This window comes from Rhinatrema bivittatum, chromosome 1 (assembly GCF_901001135.1).
Source record: "Rhinatrema bivittatum chromosome 1, aRhiBiv1.1, whole genome shotgun sequence".
Taxonomy (NCBI): Eukaryota; Metazoa; Chordata; class Amphibia; order Gymnophiona; family Rhinatrematidae; genus Rhinatrema; species Rhinatrema bivittatum.
In genome coordinates, this window is record NC_042615.1 from 367,046,472 (window position 1) to 367,070,955 (window position 24,484).

The following is a 24,484-nucleotide window of genomic DNA, read 5'->3' on the forward strand; positions in this document are numbered from 1 at the left end:
AATATGTATAGAAAGTATGAGGCTGCCTGCATTAAAAAAAATGTACATGTACTGAAACCTATCTCTGCACGTTTTGGGCAGAAATAGGCAGCAGTTTGTAAACTACGCTGCTTCTGCCACACAGTTTATATCACCCTGGCATCGCTTTGCGTGCACGTGCTTTTAAATATGCATGCTTCACTTTCGCACACTGTTGAAATTTAGCCTCACGACGTGCTGATTGGGACTGGCCCTAGCTACCCAGCTGAAAGAGTACAGCTGTCTGTACCTGGTTGTGCTTTATGATCAGTGAATGACACGCTTCTGAATATTCATTAGACTCGATAAAGAAGACAAGGAGCCAAAAAAATGCTAAGCACAAACCTAAAGGGATTCTCCCGATATTGTTTTAAACATTAACAATGTGGACCATCTTGCCAAAAGCAGTTCAGAGAGAAACTGAATTTTTAAGGTTTACACTTCCTGTGAAGACAGGATTGTTTCTTACTGTTGCACCCTTCCTGACAGTAACTGCTGATTGATCTTAATGGAGATGGAGTGGTCTGGGCATGTTTGTCTGTATTTGTTTTGTGGTGTTTAAAGCAGTCTCTGTTTTCATTGTTATTTCTATGTAATTCCAAATTTACTGTATTGTAAATCGTATGAGTAGTTTTAAAGGCAATGTGTACATCAGATTACATAAGTAAGTGCTTTCAGGCTGTCTCATCATAGGAGTGATGTCATAGAAGGCATGAAAAGGCTGCTGAATGTGTAGATTGCGGATCACAACCAATGTAATATCCCATATGCACAGTGATTATCCAGGAGAAGGGACACAGAGGTCAATATTTGCCACAGTGGCTGACTTTGCAGGGAGGGGAGATTCAGTGGCACGGGCTCACTGCTGAATATCCCTGGCTATCTAAAGTTAGCCAGAAAATGTATTCCGCTAACCTTAAGGCAGCTCTTCATCTGCCCAAAATGTATCCAGTGTTGTTAGATAAATGCCAAAAATCTGACTGGATAGCTGACCCTGCAACAGAATGTCCCCATCCCACCCCAACAGCTAACTAGGGGATTATCAGTACCACAGGATTTTGAAATGATGCCATTTGTCCAGCCAAGCCATTGAATGGCATTGAATATTGTCATTATGAAGACTTACAGGATGAGCATAGATCGACCTCTGAAAGTGAAAACTTTACTGCCAATAATTGGTGGCTTGGGAGGTTTAAAAAGTGGCACAGTTTGCACAACATCAGGATGACTGGGGAAAGATAAAATGCCCATTTAGACAATGCTCATGGGGATCCAGAGCTGCTGAAGAAAACCATCGAAGAAGGGGAGTACAAACCAGATCATGTTTTCAGTGTTGAGATAGACCACTTCTGGAACCACATGCCTCATGGAAATCTTTAATGCCAAGAAAGAGAAGTCTGTACCAGGTTTTTAAATCTGCCAAAGATCATCGGACACCTCTCCTGGGAGGCAATGCTACAGGTGATTTTAAATATGGTGTTCCATATCAAAAACCCAAAGGCCATGAGAGGTCATGTAGAAACAAATTTGTCTGTTTGATCCAACAGGAAGACCTAGGAGGCTATTATTTACATGTTTCAGGAGTGGTTCACAATTTTCTTTTTGTCCTGTGGTGTACTGCTATTGTCCTCAGAAGAATCTTTTCAACAAGAATTTGCACCTCCTAGACAATGCTTCATGCCATCCAGTAAATACTAGGGGATCTGACTGACAAAGTGCGGGTCAGTACCTTCTCAGGCATACCACAGCAGTGATCCAACCTATGGATCACTGCACAATAGCCACACTCAAAAAACAATCTGAGGCAAACCTTCTGGCAACTCTTTAAAGGAACTGATGGTGAGGATAAGCCAATAATTAGAGTTCTGGCAAAACTATAATAAGAAAACCATTGACAATGCCACTGAATCCTGGGAGGAACCGAAAGCATCAATTTTGAAAAATGTGTGGAAAAAGATATGGCTAGAGTGTATGTGCTGCCCAGAGTCCATCAAAAATGGAAACCATTCCACAAATTCAGCAAAGCATAGTGACCCTCGCAAATGCCTTTGATGATGTACAATCAGAATGAACATCATTGTTATAGTCGCATGGAGAGGATTTGTCCAGAAGAAAGCAAATATTTAAAATACTTTTGCTTGGATAGCAGAAGGAGAGTGATGGACCAAATTTGAAAGTGAAGGACCTAAGGGACTGTGGAGTGAACACTTTGCCATTTGCTGGAGTAGTACTATTGATTGAAAGTATACCAAGCTATCGGAATTGATGGGGTACATCCCAAAATAGGGAAGGAAGTAAAGCTCTCCATTACAGATATGGTTTATCATTTCAAAACAGGAGAAGTTCCAAGATAGTGGTGAAGAGCAGATGAAGTACTACTCTCCAAGGTTGGGAACAAGGAGGAAGTAGAAAACCTCATACAAGTAACATCAAGTAATGGAAGCACTACTGAAGTACAGAATAATGCAGGCAGTCCAATACCCAGATGGTTACCCTCAGGGTCTGATTGGAAGACCCTGACTTCCATATTGCGTTTTATTTCATTTTTTTAGAATGGGGATAAGTGATGATCGAGTATTAGTGAGAGCATTTGATTTTGAATGTCTTGTAATGAGTGGATGGTTTATCCTAATATATTTTATTATAGTAGCTGTATCATTTTGTGCAGGTGTAGGTTCTTTTTATTGTATAGTTAAGCACTTGCACTTTATATTTGTGATTGTTTTGGAGATTTATTTAGAATTTTTATATACCGACATTCTCGATACACATATCAAATCAGGTCGGTTTCCATAGAACAAGACAGTCGCTGTTAAGGCGTTACATAGAACAGGGTTTAGAACATGTGAACATAAATATTAAACAGAGTTTCTGAACATAAGAACGTGACTATTGGGTAGATATCAATAACATGTCAAACAGTGTTCAAAAGCCGTAAAATATATACAATAAATAGTGAAATAATTTAGTGTGTCAGGTAACATTGTACAAAGCTGAGTGGTAAGATTTGAGCATTACGAGAGATGATGAACTAGATGATATTCATTTTATTCATACACAGTAGCTGTGTCACTTTTGTGCTGCTTTAGGTCATCTTTATAGTATATTTAAACATTTGAATGTTATATTTGTGACTGTTTTGTAAATTAAGTTTTGTAGAATTTATTATGAATAAATACAGATTCTTTTGTGGTTATTTCATGAGTTGAATGTTGGGATCCTAATATATACCTTCTTATGTTAATGTACCAAAGATTTATAGGCAACAGGCTTTTCACAAGCGGAAAATCTTGCCAAGGAATCCCGATTGATTTCTTCGATGAGGTGACCAGTGTAACAGATCAAGGTGGGGAGGGGCAGGGAGAAGAGGGTACAGTAGATGTGATCTATCTATAATCCAGTAAAGCCTTTGACACTGTTCTAGATAGAAGAGTGAGAACAAATCTAGCCAGTCTGAGAGCTGGAAGAAGGTTTATTAAGTGGATGAGGAGTTGGTCGAGCAGTAAGCTGCAGAGAATGTAGATAATTTCCCGTTGAAAATTTGCAAGCATGACTGCTAAACGTGGCTGTTCACTTTGCATCTTTTAATTTCTGTGGGTAGCTGAGGGGGACTGGGGCCACAATAATGTGCTCCTTTCCTCCCCCTTCCTAATTATGCCCATGAGATCACGTTTTATGAGCCCAGCTGGACGCGCATGCGCGATTGAAGCTGGCTCTAATTTTGGCCAGCCGGAGGAGGGCAGATTTCTGCCACACTGTTTAGCTGGGTAAATTGCTCTGAAAATGATCCTCCCCATGACCTCCATGGCAGAAGGAGGGAGAAGGCCACAGATCGAGTAATATATATGCCAGCCCACCAGGCGGGTACAAATGGGCAGACAAGTGGTTCTTTCCTACTGATATCTTTGGTTTGCAGGCTTCAGCTTTGCTTACAGCAAATTTCATATTTTTCAGTTTAGCTTTTGACATTCTTGTTTATTAATAACACAGTTCCCTGAAAACATGGTTATGGTCTATTAGACTATATTACTTGCTCTCCTGTGAAGCGATAATTCTTTGTTGTATTATTTTCGCTACATGGGAGTTCCATGAGACACCGACGCTTCACTCATAGATATACTCTGGGTGGCAAATAATGAACAAGGAAGAAATGGGAAAAAGATGTGAAATGACAGTTCTAAATGGGCTGTGCATATTTTTTTCTAATGTTGTATAGTTAATGAATATCTTATAAATCAACTTTGTGGTATCAAACACTTTCCCTAATTACATTCATTTGTGGCTTCTGGAAGACATGTTTTAATTAAGTTGTACAATGTAGATCAATACTCATTGTGCATCCATTACAATTTACAACACGTATATACTGTTCTGAACAATTTAATTACTATAATTGTAGCACAGAGAATTCTTTGTGACTGTTCCACAGTGCTGCTGGGAACCTCCTAATGGAGATGGGCAATGCTTTTTTTAAAGATGCCCATGTTTTTTTTTTGAACGACTGGGCATTTTTATTTTTTTTTCAACTTCATACAATCAAAGCATAAGTAAAAGGACGGCACATTATGTAGTTGCTCAGCATTTCTCAGGTGGATTTTCTGTTGGTGTGTTCCTCACATTGTGTTCTGACCAGTCCTGGTAACCAGTACAATAATAATACTAATAGTAATATGTTGTATTTATACTATACATACATATTCTTCCAACCAGGAACCCAGGGTGCTTTACTGCAGAACAATGAATACAATCCATTTCTGAAGGGGAAATGTAAGGCTTCCGATTTGGTGCCTGCTCTGCTTCCAAAGAGGACAACTGAAGGAAAAAAAAAATCAGTTTTACTGCTATCCATGTACAATCGAAGGAACCAAGGAATAGCAGGAGATGAAGCGATTCAGTCAGGTTAGCCCTGAGTCAGCAGGACAGGGGGATTTCAAGTGATGAGCAGCTCATTAGTGCAACGGGTAGAACATGTGGTCATAGACCGCAGAAGGAATGGGGGTGGGGGTGGGGAGTTGAACCATCGTGCCATCCAGTTCTTTTCAATCCCCAAGCAATCAGAAACAAATAAAAAGAAAAGAACAAACATAAGGAGAATCAAACTGAAGAACACGTTGCCAGAAAATCCGTACACTGATTTTTTAAAAAAAATTACAGGGTTCAGAGGAGTCTGCATTCTCCACTGGAAGGTCCAAAAGGAAGGAGGAGAGAAAACAGCCCATCAGTTCTGCATAAAGCAATAGATTTAGAAAGCAGAGAAGGAAAAGATATATTGAAGTTCTTGGTGGGGGTGGGGTGGCTTCCCTGTGCACCCGATTAGAGTGCTGCCCTCTCCTGCCCTAGCAGTGGCAGCGTGCCATCACTGGCCCCGCAGTGGCTCTGCCTCTCCCGTGTTTTTCCGTACTGAACAGGAAGCCAGCCAGCTAATGCCGTAGAAAGCATTTTAAGGGAAAAGATTAAGAAGACGGCAGAGACAGAAACGCTCAAGTTAGGATTTAGAAGGGCCTGGGGTACTACTATGGGCGGGCCAGGACTCCGACCCCCTCCACCCTACCGTGCTGAGTCAGAGAAGAGGCTGCTGAGATGGATTCTCTCCAGCTGTTCACACACCTTTCTGTCCGGAGAGATGAACCAGAGGAAAGATGGGAGGTCCAGGCCAGGTGTTTGAAGAGAAGGTGCTAGTAGGAACTGGCGCTAGACAATGGGGGGAATGGGGGTGAAATGTAAGAGAGCCCATCAGGCGGTAAAACGTCACAAGGGTCTACTATTGCAAATTTATATTCTCAACAAGGCTAAATGTATGCAGATTTACATCTTAATTACATCCACTGTTTGAACTGTGTATTTTAATAGCACCAGGCAAAAATGTTATAAGCCTGGGAAAAGTTTACTGCTGTTTAATGGAAATGATTTCCTAATTGCTTCTATAGCAGCTTGCCAGGCACAACAATGAATTTTGGCTTAGGTTTTTTTTTAAAGGAACAGTACTAGGTACATTTTTTTTTCACAATGTCAGCTTGCCTAGTCCTTAGCTTTGTTCTTTCTTTTGGATTTTCTTCTAGATGTCCTCTTTTTTTTTTGACCTAATATAACTTACTTCTGTGTTTATACATTTTGGAATGAAATGTTAGAGCCACACTCAAGAAAAAAAATATATTTTTTTAAAAACCTGCTTCTCTAAATCCACTCTTCAGCTGTCCAAGCCCTACTAGTATTTTCCAGGAATCAGTGTGATGCCTGCAGGAGGGTGTGCAAATTTGGGCTCTGATTTGCTTCCATTCAAGGGAAAGAGAATCTTTCTAGACTTTTACTGTGTGGATTGTTAAAAACTGAATGAAAAAAAGTAGGTTTCATCAGAATGATCTAAAAATCCTCTGTTAACACTTCTGCTTTACAGAACATGTCCAGTGTTTTTGTGTGAAGAAAAGTGGACCATGTGCTGTATTCTTTATTTATTTATAGTAACATAGTAATGATGGCAGAAAAAGACCAAAATGGTCCATCCAGTCTGCCCAGTAAACTTCCCTAGGTAGCAACTGCCACTCTGTGCAGGCTACCCCCATTGTTTCTCTTAAGGTTAGTAACTGTTGCTCCGTACAGTTATCCCAAGCTTTAAGACAACCCATAAAAATTTCAGCTAGCAACATTTTTTACTGGGTGATGAGCTTTCTTGAAAATTCAGACAGTGTTGCTTGATGTACGTTGCTTATGGACTTGGCCCTAGAAGCAGTCCTGTGCCTTTTCCTTTATGCCTTAATATCAGTATTCCACACCGTAGACGTTGGGGCCCTCGCTTTTTTTTTTTTCTGAATCCTATTCCCATTTTCCCCCTGCCATCAAAGCAGGAAGCGATGTTGCAGTTGCATTAAAAGCATCAAGGCTTATTGTTTAAGGGTAGTAATCTCCATGCCTTCTGCTAAGGGTAGCAACTGCCGCACCAGCAAGTAACCCCTTACATGCATTTTTCATTTCTGTCATCTAGCCTTTTAGAGATTCACAGTGTCTTTCCCATGCCCTTTGAATTCTTTGACTGTTTTCACACATCCCCTACCCTCTCCGTGAAGAAATATTTCCTGATTTTGAGTCTGTCGTACCCACTGGAGTTTCATTTTGTTACCCCTAGTTCTTTTGTTTTTTTTTCCAATGGAAAAGGTTCAAAGTTTGTGCATCATTAAAACCTTTTCGGTATCTGAGGATCTATATCACAGCTTTTCTGCATCTCCTCTCTTCCAGAGTATACATATTCAGATCATTCAGCCTATCCTCATGGGTCTTCCGATACAGACCCCACACCATTTTGGCTGTGCTTCACTGGACCGCCTTCATCCTGTCTCTATCCTTTTTGAGATATGGGCTCTGGAACTGTACACCATACTCCAGATAAGGCCTCAGCAAGGACCTATACAAGGGTGTTATCACCTCCTTTTTACTTACTGGTTTTTCCTCTCTCTATGCAGCCCAGCATTCTTCTGGCTTTAGCTATCGCCCTGGCACATTGCTTTGCCGTTTTCAGATCGCCAGAAACTATCATCCCAAGATCCCTCTCTTGATCCTTGCACACCAGACTTTCACCCTCCATCACATAAAGCTCTTTTGGATTGCTGCACCCCAGATGCATGACTCTGCACTTCTTGGCATTGAATCCCTGTTGCCAAATCTTCAACTACTCTTCAAACTTTCTTAAATCCCCTTTCATTCTCTCTACTCCTTCAGATGTGTCTACACTTTTTTACAGATCATAGTATCATCCGTAAATAGACACATTTTACCTTCTATCCCTCCTGTAGTGTCACTCACAAAGATATTGAACCAAACTGGTCCCAATACCGATCCCTGTGGCACTCCCCTTAACACGGTTCTTTCTTCAGAGTAGGTTCCATTTATTAGCTAACAGGGAATAAATTGCTTTCAGTAACATAGCCAAGAAGATGATTATTGCATTTTTATGACGATTTGTCCTTTGAATATGTAGCCAGTATCTTATAGTTTAGCCATTTTTATTTTTGTTTTTATTCTTACTTTTAGGGCTAACTCTTTAAAGGATCAAGCAACTAGAAAAAAGGTAGTAGTTGCCAATGCCACAGTTTTGGGTACTAGGTTGGGTAAGGAATTTGGGCCTGTGGCCATTTCATAGGTAGCTTTGGGCCATATACTGGGGCAGAGCAGTAAGAATCAGGCTGTGGTGCCAGCACTAGAGGCAGAGACACCGAGGGAGCAGTCAGGGACTGCAAAAGGGAGGTACGTGCAGATAAAGTCTGATTGTGGGGTTGTTCTAGCAGCAGGAATTAAATCTCAGGGGGCAATCATAAGCAGAGGTAATTTTGGGCGAGGGAGCCACCTAGCAAGAGTGAGCCAGGGGCTCTACCAGTGATGACATCTGCGACCCCTGTGGTAATTCACTTTAATGTCCTCCATGATTATAGTCTCAGAGAACGACAAAAGTGAAACTTGATACAACCTTTGGCCCAGAATATGTTATAAGGGTAAGTGAGAACTTGTTTTACAGCTCTGTTAGGGAGTGAGTTAGGCTATTTATAGGTTTGAGTTTGTAGGTTATTTATAATTTGGATCAGAGCTCCCAATATATTTAGCTCCTTAGACTCCCATTATAACCCCAGGAAGAAAAACCTCCTTCACAAAGCCTGTTGTTATGAGGAAATTATAACGATTTACTTGTGTTCACCACTCTGTGTGAGATGAAGAAAATCTAGGGATTGAATTCCATGAGCAGTTTCTCTTTTTCTTCCTTTTATTTTATTGATGCAACCACAACATTATAGATGGGATATCCAAATTGAGAAACAGAAACTGAGGTATTATACAAAAAAAACCCCCATAGCCTGAACAGGAACCATAACAAAGACAAGACACTCACTTATACCCCATGCATATCTGACACCACAGAAGTAAGCCATAATGACACTATTATCTATCTACTATGCTTTTGTATAAGATGGAGGTAAAGCCTCATAAAACCTTTCCCAGGTGCTGATTACTGTGCTACCCAATACTGCAAGATACCAGTCCTTGCTTCTAACAAAGCTATTTGAGCACATTGCTAAAAGCCCTTTGGCATACCTGCCACCCAATCCATATAACCCGGTAATATATCTTACCAGTAAAAAGAGGGTTTTTTTTTGTTTTTTTGCCACAACTTGTTCTATCATTCTCATCACTGTGTCTCGATAATTGTAATGTTTTGACACACAAAATAATTAGAAATAAATGTCTCTTTCATAAAACTGTATATTTCAAACATTCATCAAAATCTCTCAATCCCATGCAAAAAAAACTTTAGCTATGTCCTAGAAACCTCTACGGAGTATTTTTATATACTGCATTTCTTATAATTTCATAACAACAGAAATGGGCCTCAGATAAATAAATAACTTTCTCAAACTTTCTACAGAAATAGAAGCACCAGGATCCTGGGACAATTTAGCCACCAACAACATTAGGGCCGGATTTTCAAAGCGTTACGCACGTAAATCCAGAGGGAACAAACTGGGGAAACTGGTAATTGCATCGGCGCACGTAGCTATTAAAATCCTCCCACTTACACGGTAGAGGTGGCATTTGCCAGCACCTGTGCACGTCCATATAAAATTATGCGCAAATGTACGCGCATACAGCCTATTTTATACAATGTGCGCATATACATGCTTATGTTTTAATACGGCAAATTCCTTTGGTGCAAGCTGGCATACATATGCGCGACTGTATCAAAGTTACCATCTAAGGGGTAGATTTTCAAACTCCGGGGTTTACGTGCGTGGCTGGGCCTTATTCATTCCGGACCAATTTTCAAATGTGTGTATGTCCCAGGACTTGTAAAAGGGGCAGTCTGGGGCGGGGCAGGGCGATCCAGGGGCGGGGCGGGGCTAGAGGTAGGAGCAAAAGGTAAAATAAGAACATTTCGGGTAGTTAGGATAGGGATAGGGGAAGGGCGGGATAGGGGAAGGGAGATTAGGCTAGGGGATTGGGAAGTTCCCTCCCAGTCCACTTCTTAATTGGAGCGGACTGGGAAGGGACTGGGGAAGGCCCCGATGCGTTGCCGCGTGTATTTGCTATAGTTGATCCCCCCTTGTGTACGCCGATCGGCACGTGCATGTTATAAAATCGCACATCCATGTGCGCGTGCCGGCTAGCGTGCGCACATGGACGCGCACATGGACGCGCACGCGTACGTTTTGAAAATCTAGTCCTAAGTCTAACTCCTGTACTTCAAGAGACCGCATCTTCATTTCCTCTTTCTTTTGTCTTCTGGACCTAAAGATGCACTCTCTAGGACACTTAAACTGTAAAAGAGTATGTTAACAGCTAAAAATTGTATTTGTGCAATGCACAAAAAAAAAGAAGACAAAAACCAAAATAATATGCTGGGTCCTATTATTCTTGTTATAGGAAATAATTAAAATTGGTAAAAGAAAAAAAAAAAAAGAAACAACATTGAGTACTTAAAGATGTACATAAGTATTTTGGCAGGATAAGGTCCAACTCCTATATTCCAAACTGTCATAATCAGACCTCCAGTTAGTAAGTTAAAGATATAACCTACTACTGACGTTAGTCAGAAAGCCAAACTAAAACAATGCTAAAAGAAAGTACTAAACAAGAATCCAATAAGTATGGGAACTGGAGACCATAACCTGAAAGTGTCACAGTTTCAGAGTTTTTTCTGCCTACTCAGCAAATCATTCGCTCATTAAATACAGTTATTGAAGTGAAGCAACCACTTAATATTTGTAATAGCAAGCTATAAACCGTACATCAGATGGCAAAAGAATTTGAAATGAAAACTCTACTCAATGTACATTCAGACAAATATTTAGAGCCCGTAGAAGACACTTGGGCCGTAAAGTTTGCAAGCACCAATACAAATATATCAAATTGGAATCCTTGGAAAAATGTAAGTATTTTAGAACGTTGCTTGTTCATAGCTTTTTTCTAAACGTTAAAAGCTGCATCAGTTCAATTTTCAAGCAGAAACAAAGGTGCGTAGTGCATCAAATGAACTGACTTGATGCCCATCATCTCCACATCCCCTTGAGGCTGCCGTGTTGTCTGCTTGTATTCCGCCTGAAATACAAAGAAAAAGAAGAAGGGGAAGGGGAAAAAAAGTGTCATTAGGTCAAACCTATAAATACTTAAAAAAAAAAAAAAGTCTGATCACATCAAGGCATGTAAAACCATAAACTCCAGGTATATTCATTGTTCTGGATATAGGAAACAGAAAGAATACCTTAACATAGGTTTGTACAGAAAAGAGGTTTTATATTGAATCAACATATTGCTTCACTTGGTCTTTATTTTTTAAAGAATAGTTTTCTCGCCCACAAAAATTTTAATAGTTGCTGGATGATGAAGCGCAAATTTCACTTTCTTGTGAAATTAAACCTGAACAGATTGGAGACTGAGTCTTTGAGCTTCAGACACTATTTGAAAAATTATTGAAGAGCAACAATTTTTTTCCTTCATGCTCAAGAGGATTTTTCAGCTTTTTATATATTAGAATCAATTTTATCTTATCAGCGTAGTTGAGTATTCGGGCAATCACTGCCCTTGGTCTTGCATCATCCAGTCTTTGAGGGCCTAAATGTTGGGTCTACTGTACTGCGATAGGCTCCATTAGCAGTGAGAAGCTCAAAGTTTCTGGAAGCCAAATTTGAACAAATTGCATCGATTCCTGGTCCTTTACTTTCTACGAGAGACCAATAAAGAAAATGTTGTTCCTGTGGACCCTGTTTTCCTGATCCTCTATGGCCTGGAGTTATCAAAATGCACTAAATATCACATGCGATAGGAAAAGAGCATGTTTTATGGTAATAGGCAGTTTATCACAAATTGCGCTAATACCTATGCGAAGCGCTAAGCTACCACATCTAGCGATAACTATTTCGCACTTTGCGATAAGTGCCAGAATTGTTGTATTTCCCTACATACAACCACTGCGGGGACCATGTTTAGTAGGTCTAAGCTCCCAGAGAGCTAGCCTAGCTGTCGGGGGACCTTCTACAACTGGGGGGGGGGAGGGAGAGAGAGAGAGAGGTTGACAGAACATTGCACAAATCTCATCTTTGGGTGAGTTTCCTCACTCCGAAGGTCATCAAATCTTCACAAGAGAGCACTGTTCTGTTCGTATGTCTCACTCTGAATGTCAAAGTGGCCCCTAACCCCTCACCTCGAGTTACTAGGTGGGCCTCCTATAGAGATATAAATACCTACCTAGGATGAGGGCATTATGGCTAGGCTCGCTCTCTCACTCACTCTCTCTTCCCCCTCTCCCCTCAGTTGTAGAAGGGTCCTGATAGCTTGGCTGGCTGTCCAGGAGCTTAAAACAGCATTTACACAAACATTGCAAAGTGCATTAAAGCCATATCACATCATTTTTATGCAAATGAAAAAGGTGTAGTTAAAATACATGTTAAAGCTGTGTGATACGGCTTCGCAAAATAGTGAACCCAGCCCACTTGATCACAAATCACACCCCAAACTCCTCCCTTTTGCATCGCACCATGCATTATGGTGCTTTCACAGGCGTTAAAGGGGCTTAACGCATGCAAAAATGCCTTAACGCATGTGAAAAAACCTTATAGCAATTTGATAAATGACCCTGTATGTATGCCAAAAATACTGCATTCTTTTTTTGAACTCGGCCAGCTGTATCGAAAATTGTGCTGAGACTCTGTGATCTAAGTCTGAAATTTGTGTATATATTTCTCTATTCATTCTTTAATCTCGTCTAAAGATGATTATAATTTATTTACACTGTCTTCAAGCAACTCTGAAATGCCCCAGGCAATCTCTAGAATCAAATCTTTCTTCAGCCCCATTGAAGACTGATCCATTGAAACAGCCATCTAATGGGGTCATTTTTGTAGCGTTTCGCACGCGAAAAGTCGCTTTCCACGTGAGATAGCTAGCTAGGGGCGGAGTTGGGGTGGAGTTGGCCCCAGAAGAGGAGACGTCAGGGCGTCGTTGGGGCAAATGCGGCGGAAAGATCGCTGGCTGCGAAAAGGTAAGAGCCCTTTTTCTGCCAGTAGCGCACCCAATAGCACCACCTTTTACGATGGTGCTATCGGGTACGAAAGCCGGCAGTGATAGCACCGCGGAGGTGTGATCGCTGCCGGCTTTCGCAGGCCCGCACCTCGCTTCGCCCCACCGCCCCCAGTTACGTCCGGGTTCTCTAAGGTCTACGACCTTAGAAAATCCAGGCCTTAGCCTCCTGCAATTTGTTTTTCTTTTTGGGAGTACGTGTGATTTTCACCGACATCCCGATGCCTAGCCAAAATTCTAATGAAGTAATAAGTATACTCTTGCTAATATACTCTTGCAAAGTTTGCAAAAATTAAATCAAAGGAAAGCAAATAATGAAGTAAACATTATAGGCCCTGTCGGAGCACTCTCATCAAGCAACCTCTCAGTAGCACATCCTGCCCGGAAGTCTCTCCATGAGTAGTTTTAGTTCTAAATTTGTTATGTTTTATTTATTTCAATTTATGGACCAGCTCACATTCACCTCTAGAGAGAGCTAAAATCTGACCATTACACCAGTTCAAACTTCATTTGATTTTTATTCAAGTGACAAAAGTTTATTTGTCCATTTACATGTTTAGCAAATAAAAGAAAATTTCTCATGTGTAAAAACAATCTTCCCATTAATTTTTATTTAATTATTTAGGTCATATAGCTGGCAAAAAACTGACCTAAATAATTAAATAAAAATTAATGGGAGAAGTGTTTTTACACATGAGAAATTTTGTTTTATCATTCGGAAGTTGAGCGAAAGTGAAGTTCTGATAAAAAATTTAACATCTGAGAAAATATGATAAATGAAATGGGATCATGTTTAAATTATTGTTTTATTAGATTTGAATGATAAGAGATAAGAGATGGAATTTTAAGGCAGAGGTTTGGGAGGTAACCAGGAGTAGTACGAGTTTTTTTTCTGCCCTGTGCAATTACATTGATGCCACCTCCTCATTCTGAATTTTTTTTAACACTTAATTTTTTTATGGTTTACTAACAACCAACACACAATAGAAAGTCTCTTTGTATCTCATTCTTTCTCACACTCTCTTAGTCTCAATTGCACTCAGACTCAATCTCACAGATCTCGGTCTCTGTCCCAGATCTCCCTTCCCCCACTGAAAAAGTCCATCTCCCTCTGACAATCCAAACTTTAAAAACTGACACCGCAGCTAGTCAAACTTTGTATGCAGTGCAACAGTGGAAAAACAGAATATCATTATTCCTCATAAAGCATCAAACAATAAAATCAGGAAGTATAAAATTATCAATAACAGTAAAACCATACAGACAGAACATCCAATAATTAAAAACTCATATAATAATTTTTAAGAATTTCCCAAATACCAATAAAATATTTCAAAACATCAGACACGTTAAACACTAGAGATGTGCATTTGTTTTAGACGAATTAGATAGTTTCAAAGAAATTGTCTAATTCATCCTGTTTCGGGAGCGCCCCAAAACGAACAATAATTTGCTGAAATTTGGGAAAATTTTGAATTTACGATAGTGCACAATAACACAAAAATTAGTGAAATGTGGAAAATATGAAGTTAACTGCGGGAAAAACAAAGTACAAACCGATTCGATATATAAAAACGATACAAAAAATACTTCCAATAATGAAAATTTATAAGGATAGAAAAATCCCCTGCTCTCTATACATGGGAACTTTTGATTTCCAGTCACCCTGAGATTGTCATGGATTAGTTCGTGAGAATGAGGAGCATGAACTTTCTATTTGCTCTCTCATATACACATACACGGTCATTCTGTCACGTACAGGCTCACTCATATACTCTTTCACAAATACATGCTCACACACACTCGATTTCACATGCACACACATTCTCTCCCACAAATACACAAGCTCACATTTGCTCTCACACAATTGCTTGTTCGCTCTCACTCACTCACACAGCTCTTTTTCACTTATTTTTTTTCTGCAGCCACTTGTGAGATAAGTTCACTGGGACTCCCTCCAGGTCAACTCCATTTTTCGGTCTCCTAACCACCAGGGCCTCTCTCTCTTTTTTCTATGGCCACCAGTGGGATGATCTGCTGCTAGCTAGGCCTTGACCTCTCCTATCTTCAGCTTCCAGCTGGATGGGCTTTGCTGGCAGCCCTGCTGAGACCTCTCTTTCTTTCTTGGGTTATTGGTGGGATATGCTCTTCTGCAGACCCTCCCTCTCTCTTTTGTTTTCTTCATTTGCCAGTGGGATGGGCATTGGCAGGCCTCTCCATCTCTTCTGCTGACTCCCCTCCCAGGTGTGCTGTCCCTTGCAATTGCACGGTTTGTGCACCCAGTAGCTCTAGCCTTGGAGGTAACTGGAGGTGTGAACCGGTCACTGACCAATTCTAGAATAAATCTCATTGGCAGGAATGTAATTATATCAACTTGATAACAGGGCTGTTTAGTCAGAATTTTAAGTCTGAGGCCTACTAGAAATTATGGTTTCAGGGGTTAGTGCTTGAACTGCCTGCATTGGTGCAAAGTTCACAGGTACGTTTTCAGCACAGACTTTGCCTCAGTTTCCAAAGTGAAAGTGTGCAAGTATTTCAGGAAAATTACCTACATGCACTTACATTGTTTTCCTGAGCAGTTGTAACCTAGTGATGGAGCAGACCGCTGCTGAGAACTCCAAAAGGCTGTGAGAGACAAATGCTGGTAAAAAAAAAAAGGAGCAAATGCAAATGAATGGATCCTTGGGACTTCTAGAGTTGTAGAAATGGGTAGTAAGGGGCCTGGCTAACATGTACATTGAGAGTGGTATGCTGTTAATCTTAAGAGGTAGATTTTTAAGAGTGTGGCGCTGACATCTGTTGGGGGATGCACGCACAAGTCACACTTGCGCACACCAACTGAATTTTCAGAGCCGCCCAGATGCGAGTGTATCTCCTGCTGCATGCACATCTCACTCAGTTTCAAAAAGGGGTCATGTCTGGGCAGGGTGAGGGCGCATCAAGGCGCGGTCAAGAGATGAGCGTGTAAATACTTCTGCGCACCGGCGTGTGCCCAGGTCCTCTGCCAGGTAACTTAACTTCTGCTATGGAGGAGGTGTAACTGTAAAAACCAAAAAAAAAAAAACCCCACCCATTTTGGAGGAGTTTCAAGGGTCTATGGTAACTGGGGGAGTGCAGGCTATTAAACCAAAGGGGGTTTGGAGGATCGAGCTCTACACTGGGCAAACTGGTGAGCAAACTGGTGAAACTGGTCATGATGTGGACGCACGCGGGTTTTACAATGCCCTGACTTATGTGATAGAAACCTGATTTACCCGCCTGGACGTGCACACATTTAAAATTATGCACATATGTGTGCGCCCCCAGGCTATTTTATAATGTGAGCACAAGTTATAAAATGGCGGCACATCTGGACACGCACCGGCGTACACGCGCCAAAGTGCACCTGTGCGCTGGTTTGAAATTTACTGCCTAATTTTGTAATAACCGATTACAGTAAGCAACTAGTTTTAGTAATTTAATGTAACTTTAAAGGAAATGGACTGAGGATTTCTTAGAATTCAAAGCAGCAGCTTCTGGGAATATTTTTGATACATTTCCTTGAGTTTATTAACTGTCTCAAAGTATCAAAATATTTTGCCCTTTACTATAAGTTGATACGTACCTATGAAATAAGTTTTAAGTTTTAGTTTGAGAAGCCCCTAGTTCAGCAAGGGTGATACTAATCTGACCGAGCACGTTATGCTGTCCAGGAGCCCTGCAATTACTCTTGGGGTAGTATGTATGCCGCTGTGTATTTTTTACTTATTTTCCAGGTTGGTGACTGGAGGGGGAGGGGGGGGGCTTCTGAGGATGTACTGACCTAAGATGAGGAAAGGGTGATGTTAGCAGGCACTGTGGAGACAGTGGACCACCAAGCCTTCACCACTCATCAGCTCTTATGCCTGGCTGTCCTTTTCTACCTCCCGGTTGGGGTTTTCATGAGTAGGTAGAGTTGTTTGATGGGGGCATTGTTGATGCTAGGTGGTATGGGATTTTATTTATTTTATTTATTTATTTATTTAAAGTTTTTATATACCGGCAATCATGAAAACATATCTTGCTGGTTTACATAGAATGGGGGTGCAATAAAATACATAGAACTTAAGAACAAAGAACTAGAACTGTGGTGACAGAAGGTACAGTTACATTTAACAAGGTGGCCAAACTTGGAGTAGGAAAAATAGAAAAGAGGATAGAAAATGGTTAAACAATATACAATTTAAATGTAGTATACAAAATAGATAAATGTTATAAACAAACGGCAAGGTGATTTAGGAGTTATTGGATTGTATTTTTATTTTTATTGTATTTTATTGCAGCAAAGGTGTGTTTTAACCATTCCATCCACACCCTAGCTATTAGTAGACAGTTTCCATTATTCTTTGTGCTAGCTCCAAATCTTTTGGGAATCCAGAAATACTTTGAAAATACCTCTCAGTTTAGTGACATGACTGATTACAGGGTACTAATCGAACTGAGATGCTGTTTACAGTTACCTCATTATGGCTTGACCATCACCAACTAGTTGGGTGACTGAGTTCAGCAGCAGACTTGGACTGGGCTGGTAGCAAGCCATAGAATGGACATGATTTTATTTACATATATATAAAGGGCCTGATATTCAAATCTGCTTGGCTTTGTAACTTAGCTGGATATGACTTGTCTGGTTAAGTTACAAGGGATATTCAGCAGCCTGGCTAGGCCACTGAAAATGCTCATATAAGCTGCTACTTAGCTGGATAAGTCATATCTGGCTACGTTAGACCTGCTCATTGGCAAGTCTAACTTAGCAAAATAAGTTATTTGGCTAAGGCTTAGTATCGCCAGTTAGCCAGATAACTTATCCGGCTAAGTAGCTCTGCCCTGATCCGCCTGTTGCCCACCCACAAATTGACCAGCTAAGAGATAGCCAGATAAGTGACTTATTTGGCTATCTAGTAGTTGCTGGATATAATTGGATATTCAGTGACCCACTAGATTGCCAGATAAGTCCTTCTTATCTGACTATAGAGTGCAGAACACGCTTTGAATATCGGGCTTGCCGTATTTTGCTGATATTGTTCTGCTGATAAGTGGTTCAAGTGGAAGGCTATGGTCTCATTGATATTATATAATTATAATGTCTTAACTTTCCAACTAGTTGCCTGCTACTTTTTATAAATAAAACTGTGGTCCTAGTGATCCACTTTATATTTGTGTGAATTTATTTTTTAAGTTGGGTGACCAAATCAGGGGAGGATGTGAGTGCCCATGTTATGTGAAATTATTTTTCTTTTGAATGAGATAATCTATCAACTGGCCTGCCTTGTGATATGGCAAACCTAGAAGAACATACACACAGTTGAAGCAGCTAGGAAATTTTGTTTATTTAACAGGAAAAAGTTCAGATATTGCTAGCATTATCTGAAAACATCAAAGGAAGGATAGGATTTTGAGGGACAAAGGTATTGTCAGACATTTTTCAGCGTCTAAGGCAGAGCTTTCCAAAGTGTGTGTCGCGACACTTTAGTGTGTCGCCTGAGGTGTGCCGGTGTGTCGCGCAAGCCTGGTGCACGTGACACACCGGCAAGTGGGAGCCAATGCAGCCGCCGGTGGACCTCATCCCACTGGCGGCTGAGCAGTAAAGAATCGCAGTAAAGATCCACCGAGGCCACACTGGTTTTCTCCTCCTTTGTCCCTGTAGCCAGGCCAGGTGGTGTCTTCGACAGCTGCGGGGTTAGGATTCGCTATGGCTACGTGATTGTTCCCTTTGGCTTTGGTGAGTTAGGATCTGCCACAGCCATGTTGGGCCTCTCCTCCTCAGTCCCTGCGATCCTCAATATACTCCTCAGCTGATGGTATCCTGGGCAACTGCCCAGCTCGCCCACCCCAAAAACTAGTTCTGAAAGTTGCCAACTGTGAATCAGACTCTAACTGTATAGCTACTTCAAATAGTTTCTCTGATTTTATATTTAAATCTATTGTAAGCCACTTTGAGGGCATCTGTGGTAAAAAAAAAAAAAAAAGCAGAATATCAAATGTCAATAAGTTAAAAAATAAATAAAATAATTTCAGACAATATCATATTGAAGATTATAAAGAGAAATAACATAGGCTGGCTAACATTGTACAGATTCTGAAAGAGAAAAAGAGAATGTACAATTGCAATGCAATTTAGAATAAGTTTGGGAGAGGAAAAGGCGTAATCCATTGTTCTGGGGAAGAACATGTTAAAGATAAAAGAGGTAGACTATGAAGAAAAGTTATCCTTAGATATTTAAAACCTGATGTGTAGATAAGTGGAAAAACCAAACTTACCTGATTGACCAGTAACATCCAAGTGATCCTGAAAACAAAAACATTTTATTTGTAACATCTTTTGTGTTTTGACTTAAATACATTGAGGTCAATAATCAAAAGCCATTTAGACGGATAACTGAAATGTTATCTATCTAAATGGATAAACTGGCATATTTAAAGACTTATACAGAATTCTAGAGAGGTATAAGGGTAAAAAATTAGTTTCATTTTCCATTTCATTTTCGAGGGGTACTTCCTCCACAAATTTCATTTTGATTAATGTTTAATTTCTTTTGTTTAAAAAAATGAATCAATTAAAAAGAACTCCGAAAATGAAAAAAAAGGAAATGGGGAATTCCAAGGCCTTCCGTTCCCATCACCCATCTCATCCACCAGGAAAACTGCTGGGGCCAGAATCTCCTGGTCCCCACTTACCCAATCCAGTGGGGGATCTGCTGGCGAGGCCTAGGCCCAGCCTCAGCAGCCTTGCGTAGGCCTAGGTCGTGTTAAGTCACTGCAACCTTGGCCTAGGTTCTATGCAAGGCAGAGGCTTAAAGGCCTGGTCCCAAAGCCTTGGTCTAGGCCCAGGCTTGATCCGGCATCAGGCCTGGGTCGTCCCAGGTGTTGGGACCCAGTCTCTAGACCAGGCCCCAGCATTGGGCCTGGGCATGACCTCTGGCCTAGCTGAGGTCCAGGTGTTGGGATGCAGCCTCCGGACCAGGCCCCGATGCCTGGCCTGGGTCTAAGCCAAATGCCAGGTGTCAGGACCCATCCTGGCTGTGACGTTGGATCCCTGACTGATCAGGTAACTGAGGCCGGGGAAATTTCCTGACCCTGGCAAATTTTTCAGGGCGGCTGGCCATTGTTCGGGTCTCAGCTAGGCCAAGACCCTGGTGTTGTGCTCTGGTGTAGGCCACAGCTCCTGCTTTAGGTTTCTGCCCATTCCCTAGGCGAGGCCCCAGCTTCAGGCCTAGACATAGGCCCTACAGGAGATTTCTTTTAACCAAATTTAATGAATAGGGTTCAGTTAATTTGGGGGGGACCCTCAGTTCATTTTGGAGATCCCCAAAAGAAACAAACTGTCCCTTATTCTTTGTGTTTTTCAAATTTGGTTAAACAAATGCACATCCCTACTAAATTCCAGTCGAGGATGTTCTAGGCAGGAGCGGAGTTAGGAGCATAAGTTAATTGCCTAACTCTGATATTTGAGGTTGGCCGGTTAATTTATGTGGCTAACTCTGGTCATGCCACTGATCTGCCCTCAAGTTAACCAGATAAATATACCCTGCTAGTTAGCTGAGCCACTCAGTGGCTGAATATTGCCCCCAGAGTCATTTGAAGTCAAATTCATTATTTTGTTGTATGCCTATAATACATTAGAACATCTTTCCACCCTCACTCTCCCTCCCTTCCTCCAGGAGACCTATTGGTTGCATGAGATATCCCACAGCCTTAAGAAACGGGGTTGGGAGGTGATTTTGGTAGGAAACCTTCCCCCTTTCTGTATATCCTTAGGGGTAACAGGGAACCCAGATCATTTTAATGCCTAACGTCATCAAAAGGCAATAAATGGGAGGTTCTCTTGTGCCCCTTTCAGATTACAGCTATGTTCTCTTTAGACTGTGGAAATAATCTTTCTTTTAATCATAGCATTTTACCTTCTGTGATGCAACACACATTTATCTGTCAATATATCTCAAATAAAATAACATGATATTCCTTGCATGGCAAAAAATGTAAATGTCATCTCTATTTATTTTGATTTTGGTATCATTTTCTTTCAGTGAATTTATTGGACTCGCGAACTGTTATGGGTGATCTAGGATGGATAGCCTACCCAAAAAACGGGGTAAGTCTTTTCATGCTTACAATCATGCTGTTTTAACCATAAGAGTCATTATATGAATTTTTATGTTGAATCTAATATAACAGTGCTAGTTAGTTTCTTCAGAATATCACCTTGTTTGTGCCTGTGTATTCTCTTTCATTCTTATTCCTGGACATGCTTTCCTTTTTTGGTGTGCTAATAGATATTAGTCATTGTTTGGAATAAGAGGCATACACCTTTTATATGACCACACTCCCCATTTGTAAATTCTTCTTCCCAGAGTCTGCTCTGCAGTGGTTCATGCTGCACTCATTTATGTAGATTTTTATATTCCACTTTTCGCACTTTTTCAGCACTTCAAAGCAAATTACATTCAGGTACTGTAGGAATTTCCCTATCCTCAAAGGGTTAGAAGTATAATAACATAGGAAGTTCCAGCTGGGTCAGCACACTGGTCCATGGAGTCCGGCATTCTATCTCTGACAGTGGCCAATCAGAGTCACTTGGCAGTACGTGGCAAATCTCAATGGTGAGCTCCATCCCCTGTTGCTTACTCCCAGAAGAAAGAGGTGGTGAGTTCTCAGGTATACTTGATTAAATTGTTAATGAACCTGTCCTTCTAAAACTTGTCCAAATCATTTTTGAGATCCAGCTATACTACTGGCCTTGGCTGCATCCTACAGCAACAAATTGTATAGCTTAATTCATTTTTAAATCTGCCACCAGTTAGTTTCATGAAGTGTACTGTTTGAAAGGGTAAATATATATTCCCTATTACCTTGTTCCACACTATTCATTATTTCATAAAACACTATATAAAACATAAGAACATAAGGAGTGCCTTGATGGGAAAGACCAACATCCTGTCTCACAGTGGCCAGTCTGGGTCCCAATTACCCTTCAAATCCATAATAGTTCATCTATTTCTTGTATTTCACTCCCAGAGATAAGCACTGGCTTTCCCAAATCTACCTTGCTAATAACTTGTTATGGCCTTTTCCTTAAGGACCTTGTCCAATCTTCTTTTGAACTCTACTATATTATTTGCCTTGACCACATCTTCCAGCCACAGATTCCATAGCTTTATAGTGCACTGAATGAAAATATACTTCCTACGATTTGCTTTAAATCTGCCAGGTGCTAGTTTCATGGAGTGTCCATTAGTCCTAGTGTTATTTGAAAGGGTAAATAATTATTCCCTATTTACCTGTTCCACCCCACTTATGATTTTATAAATCCCAATCATATTTCCTCTCAAGTCATCTTTTTTTCTAAACTAAAGAGCCCTAATCTGTTTAGTCTTTCTCCATAAAGGAACTTTTCCATTATCATTTTTGTCAACCTTCTCCAAACCTTTTCTATGCCTGTTATGTCTTTTTTGAGATGAGAAAACCAGAACTGCACACAATACTGAAGATGTGGTTGCATCATGGATGTGTACAAAGGCATTATGATATTCTCAGTTTTGTTTTCTATTCCTTTCCAAAAAAATACCTAACATTCTATTTCCCTTTATGACCGCAGCCAAATACTTTGCTGAAGATGTCAAGGTATTGTCCACAAGGATTCCGAGGTTCTTTTTATGGTTGGAGACTGACATTTGGATTCCCAGTCTCCTAGTTTCACAAGGTTCTTCTGCAGTTCCTCACAATCCGCTGTTTTAACGACTCTACACTATTTTGTGTCATTGCAAATTTGGCTGCCTCATTCACTGTTCCATTCCCCAGATCATTTATGAATATATTAAATAGCACATGTCCCAGTACATACCCCCGGGGCACGCAACTAATGTCCTTTCTTCATTTGAAAAACTGTCCATTTAGTCCTACACTCTAGGGCGGATTTTAAGAGCAGTTTTGGGCGGATTTAGGCGAGCAGGGCCCTGCGCACCGGTGAGCCTATTTTACATAGGCCTACCGGCGCACGCAGAGCCCCGGGACTCGCGTAAGTCCCGGGGTTTTCAGAGGGGGCGTGTCGGGGGCGGGGCCAAGCACCGCGCCATTTTCGGGGCGTGTCGGCAGCGTTTTGGGGGCTGGCCCGGGGGCGTGGTTATGGCCCGGGGCGGTCCGGGGGCATGGCCGCGCCCTCCGTACCCACCCCCAGGTCGCGTCCCGGCGTGCTAGGGGCCCGCTGGCACGCGGGGATTTACGTCTCCCTCCGGGAGGCGTAAATCCCCCGACAAAGGTAAGGGGGGGGTTTAGACAGGGCCGGGGGGGTGGGTTAGGTAGAGGAAGGGAGGGGAAGGTGAGGGAAGGGCGTTAGAGGATTCCCTCCAAGGCCGCTCCGATTTCGGAGCGGCCTTGGAGGGAACGGGGGTAGGCTGCGCGGCTCGGCGCGTGCCGGCTATACGTAATCGATAGCCTTGCGCGCGCCGATCCAGGATTTTAGCGGATACGCGCGACTACGCGCGTATCTACTAAAATCCCGCGTACTTTTGCTTGCGCCTGATGCTCCAGCAAAAGTACACGAACGCGCCGTGTTTGAAAATCTACCCCTCTGTCTTTTATCCACAAAAGAACATAGTCTCCGATCCCATTTCTTTCTAGTTTTCTGAGAAGTCTCTCATGAGGGACTTTGTCAAATGGCTTCTGAAAATCCAAATACACTGTATCAACTGGCTCATTTTTATTTATTTATGTAAAATTTCTTATTAACTATGTTCCATATTCCAGAGGGTTATCCAAAGTGATTTACAATATCAGCATGCATTATAAAAACAGACAAAACAAATCATAAAAATTCACATCACATAAAAACAAAGAAAATAAAACAAAATAAAACCAAAGTAACTGCATCATCTTTCCTACCTACATATATTGCCTTACAGGACCAAGCACCCCTTGCTTAACAATCTACCCAATTCTAGTAAATAACCATGTTTTTAACTTTTGTACAGAAATCCAAACAATTCTCAGCCCTGACTTCCAGTGGTAATGGCTTGTTTATTTACTCTTTCAAAAATAAAATGTAATACATTTGTAAGGTAAGACTTCCTTTTGCAAAAAGCATGTTGACTGTCTCCCATTAAACCATATCTGTCTGTGTGGGCAGTCATTATTTTTTGAAGAACAGCTTCTCCCATTTTGCACAGCACCAACGTTGGGCTCACCAGTTTATAGTTTCCCCCTCCTCGCTGCAATCCTTTATAAAATGTGGCATTGCATTGGCCACCCTCCAGTCTTCTGGTACCCTGGCTGTTTTGGTTGCAAGTCACCAAGAACACGTTTGTATTTTCAGATCTCTTGGGTGAATACTATCCAGTGATTTAATCTGTCAGTCTGAGTTATTACATCCTCCAGTTTCACAGTGATTCCATCTAGTCAG

General features: G+C 41.2%; 1 protein-coding gene across 1 annotated transcript in view; it reads left to right on the plus strand.

Moving 5' to 3' along the window:
* Nucleotides 1-24,484, plus strand: part of EPHA5 (EPH receptor A5) — a 744,210-nt gene that overhangs the window by 18,000 nt on the left and 701,726 nt on the right. Inside the window, exon 2 of the mRNA XM_029600878.1 lies at nt 21,117-21,181. Coding sequence (XP_029456738.1) covers nt 21,117-21,181 — 65 coding nt within the window. The remainder of the gene's footprint in view (nt 1-21,116; nt 21,182-24,484) is intronic.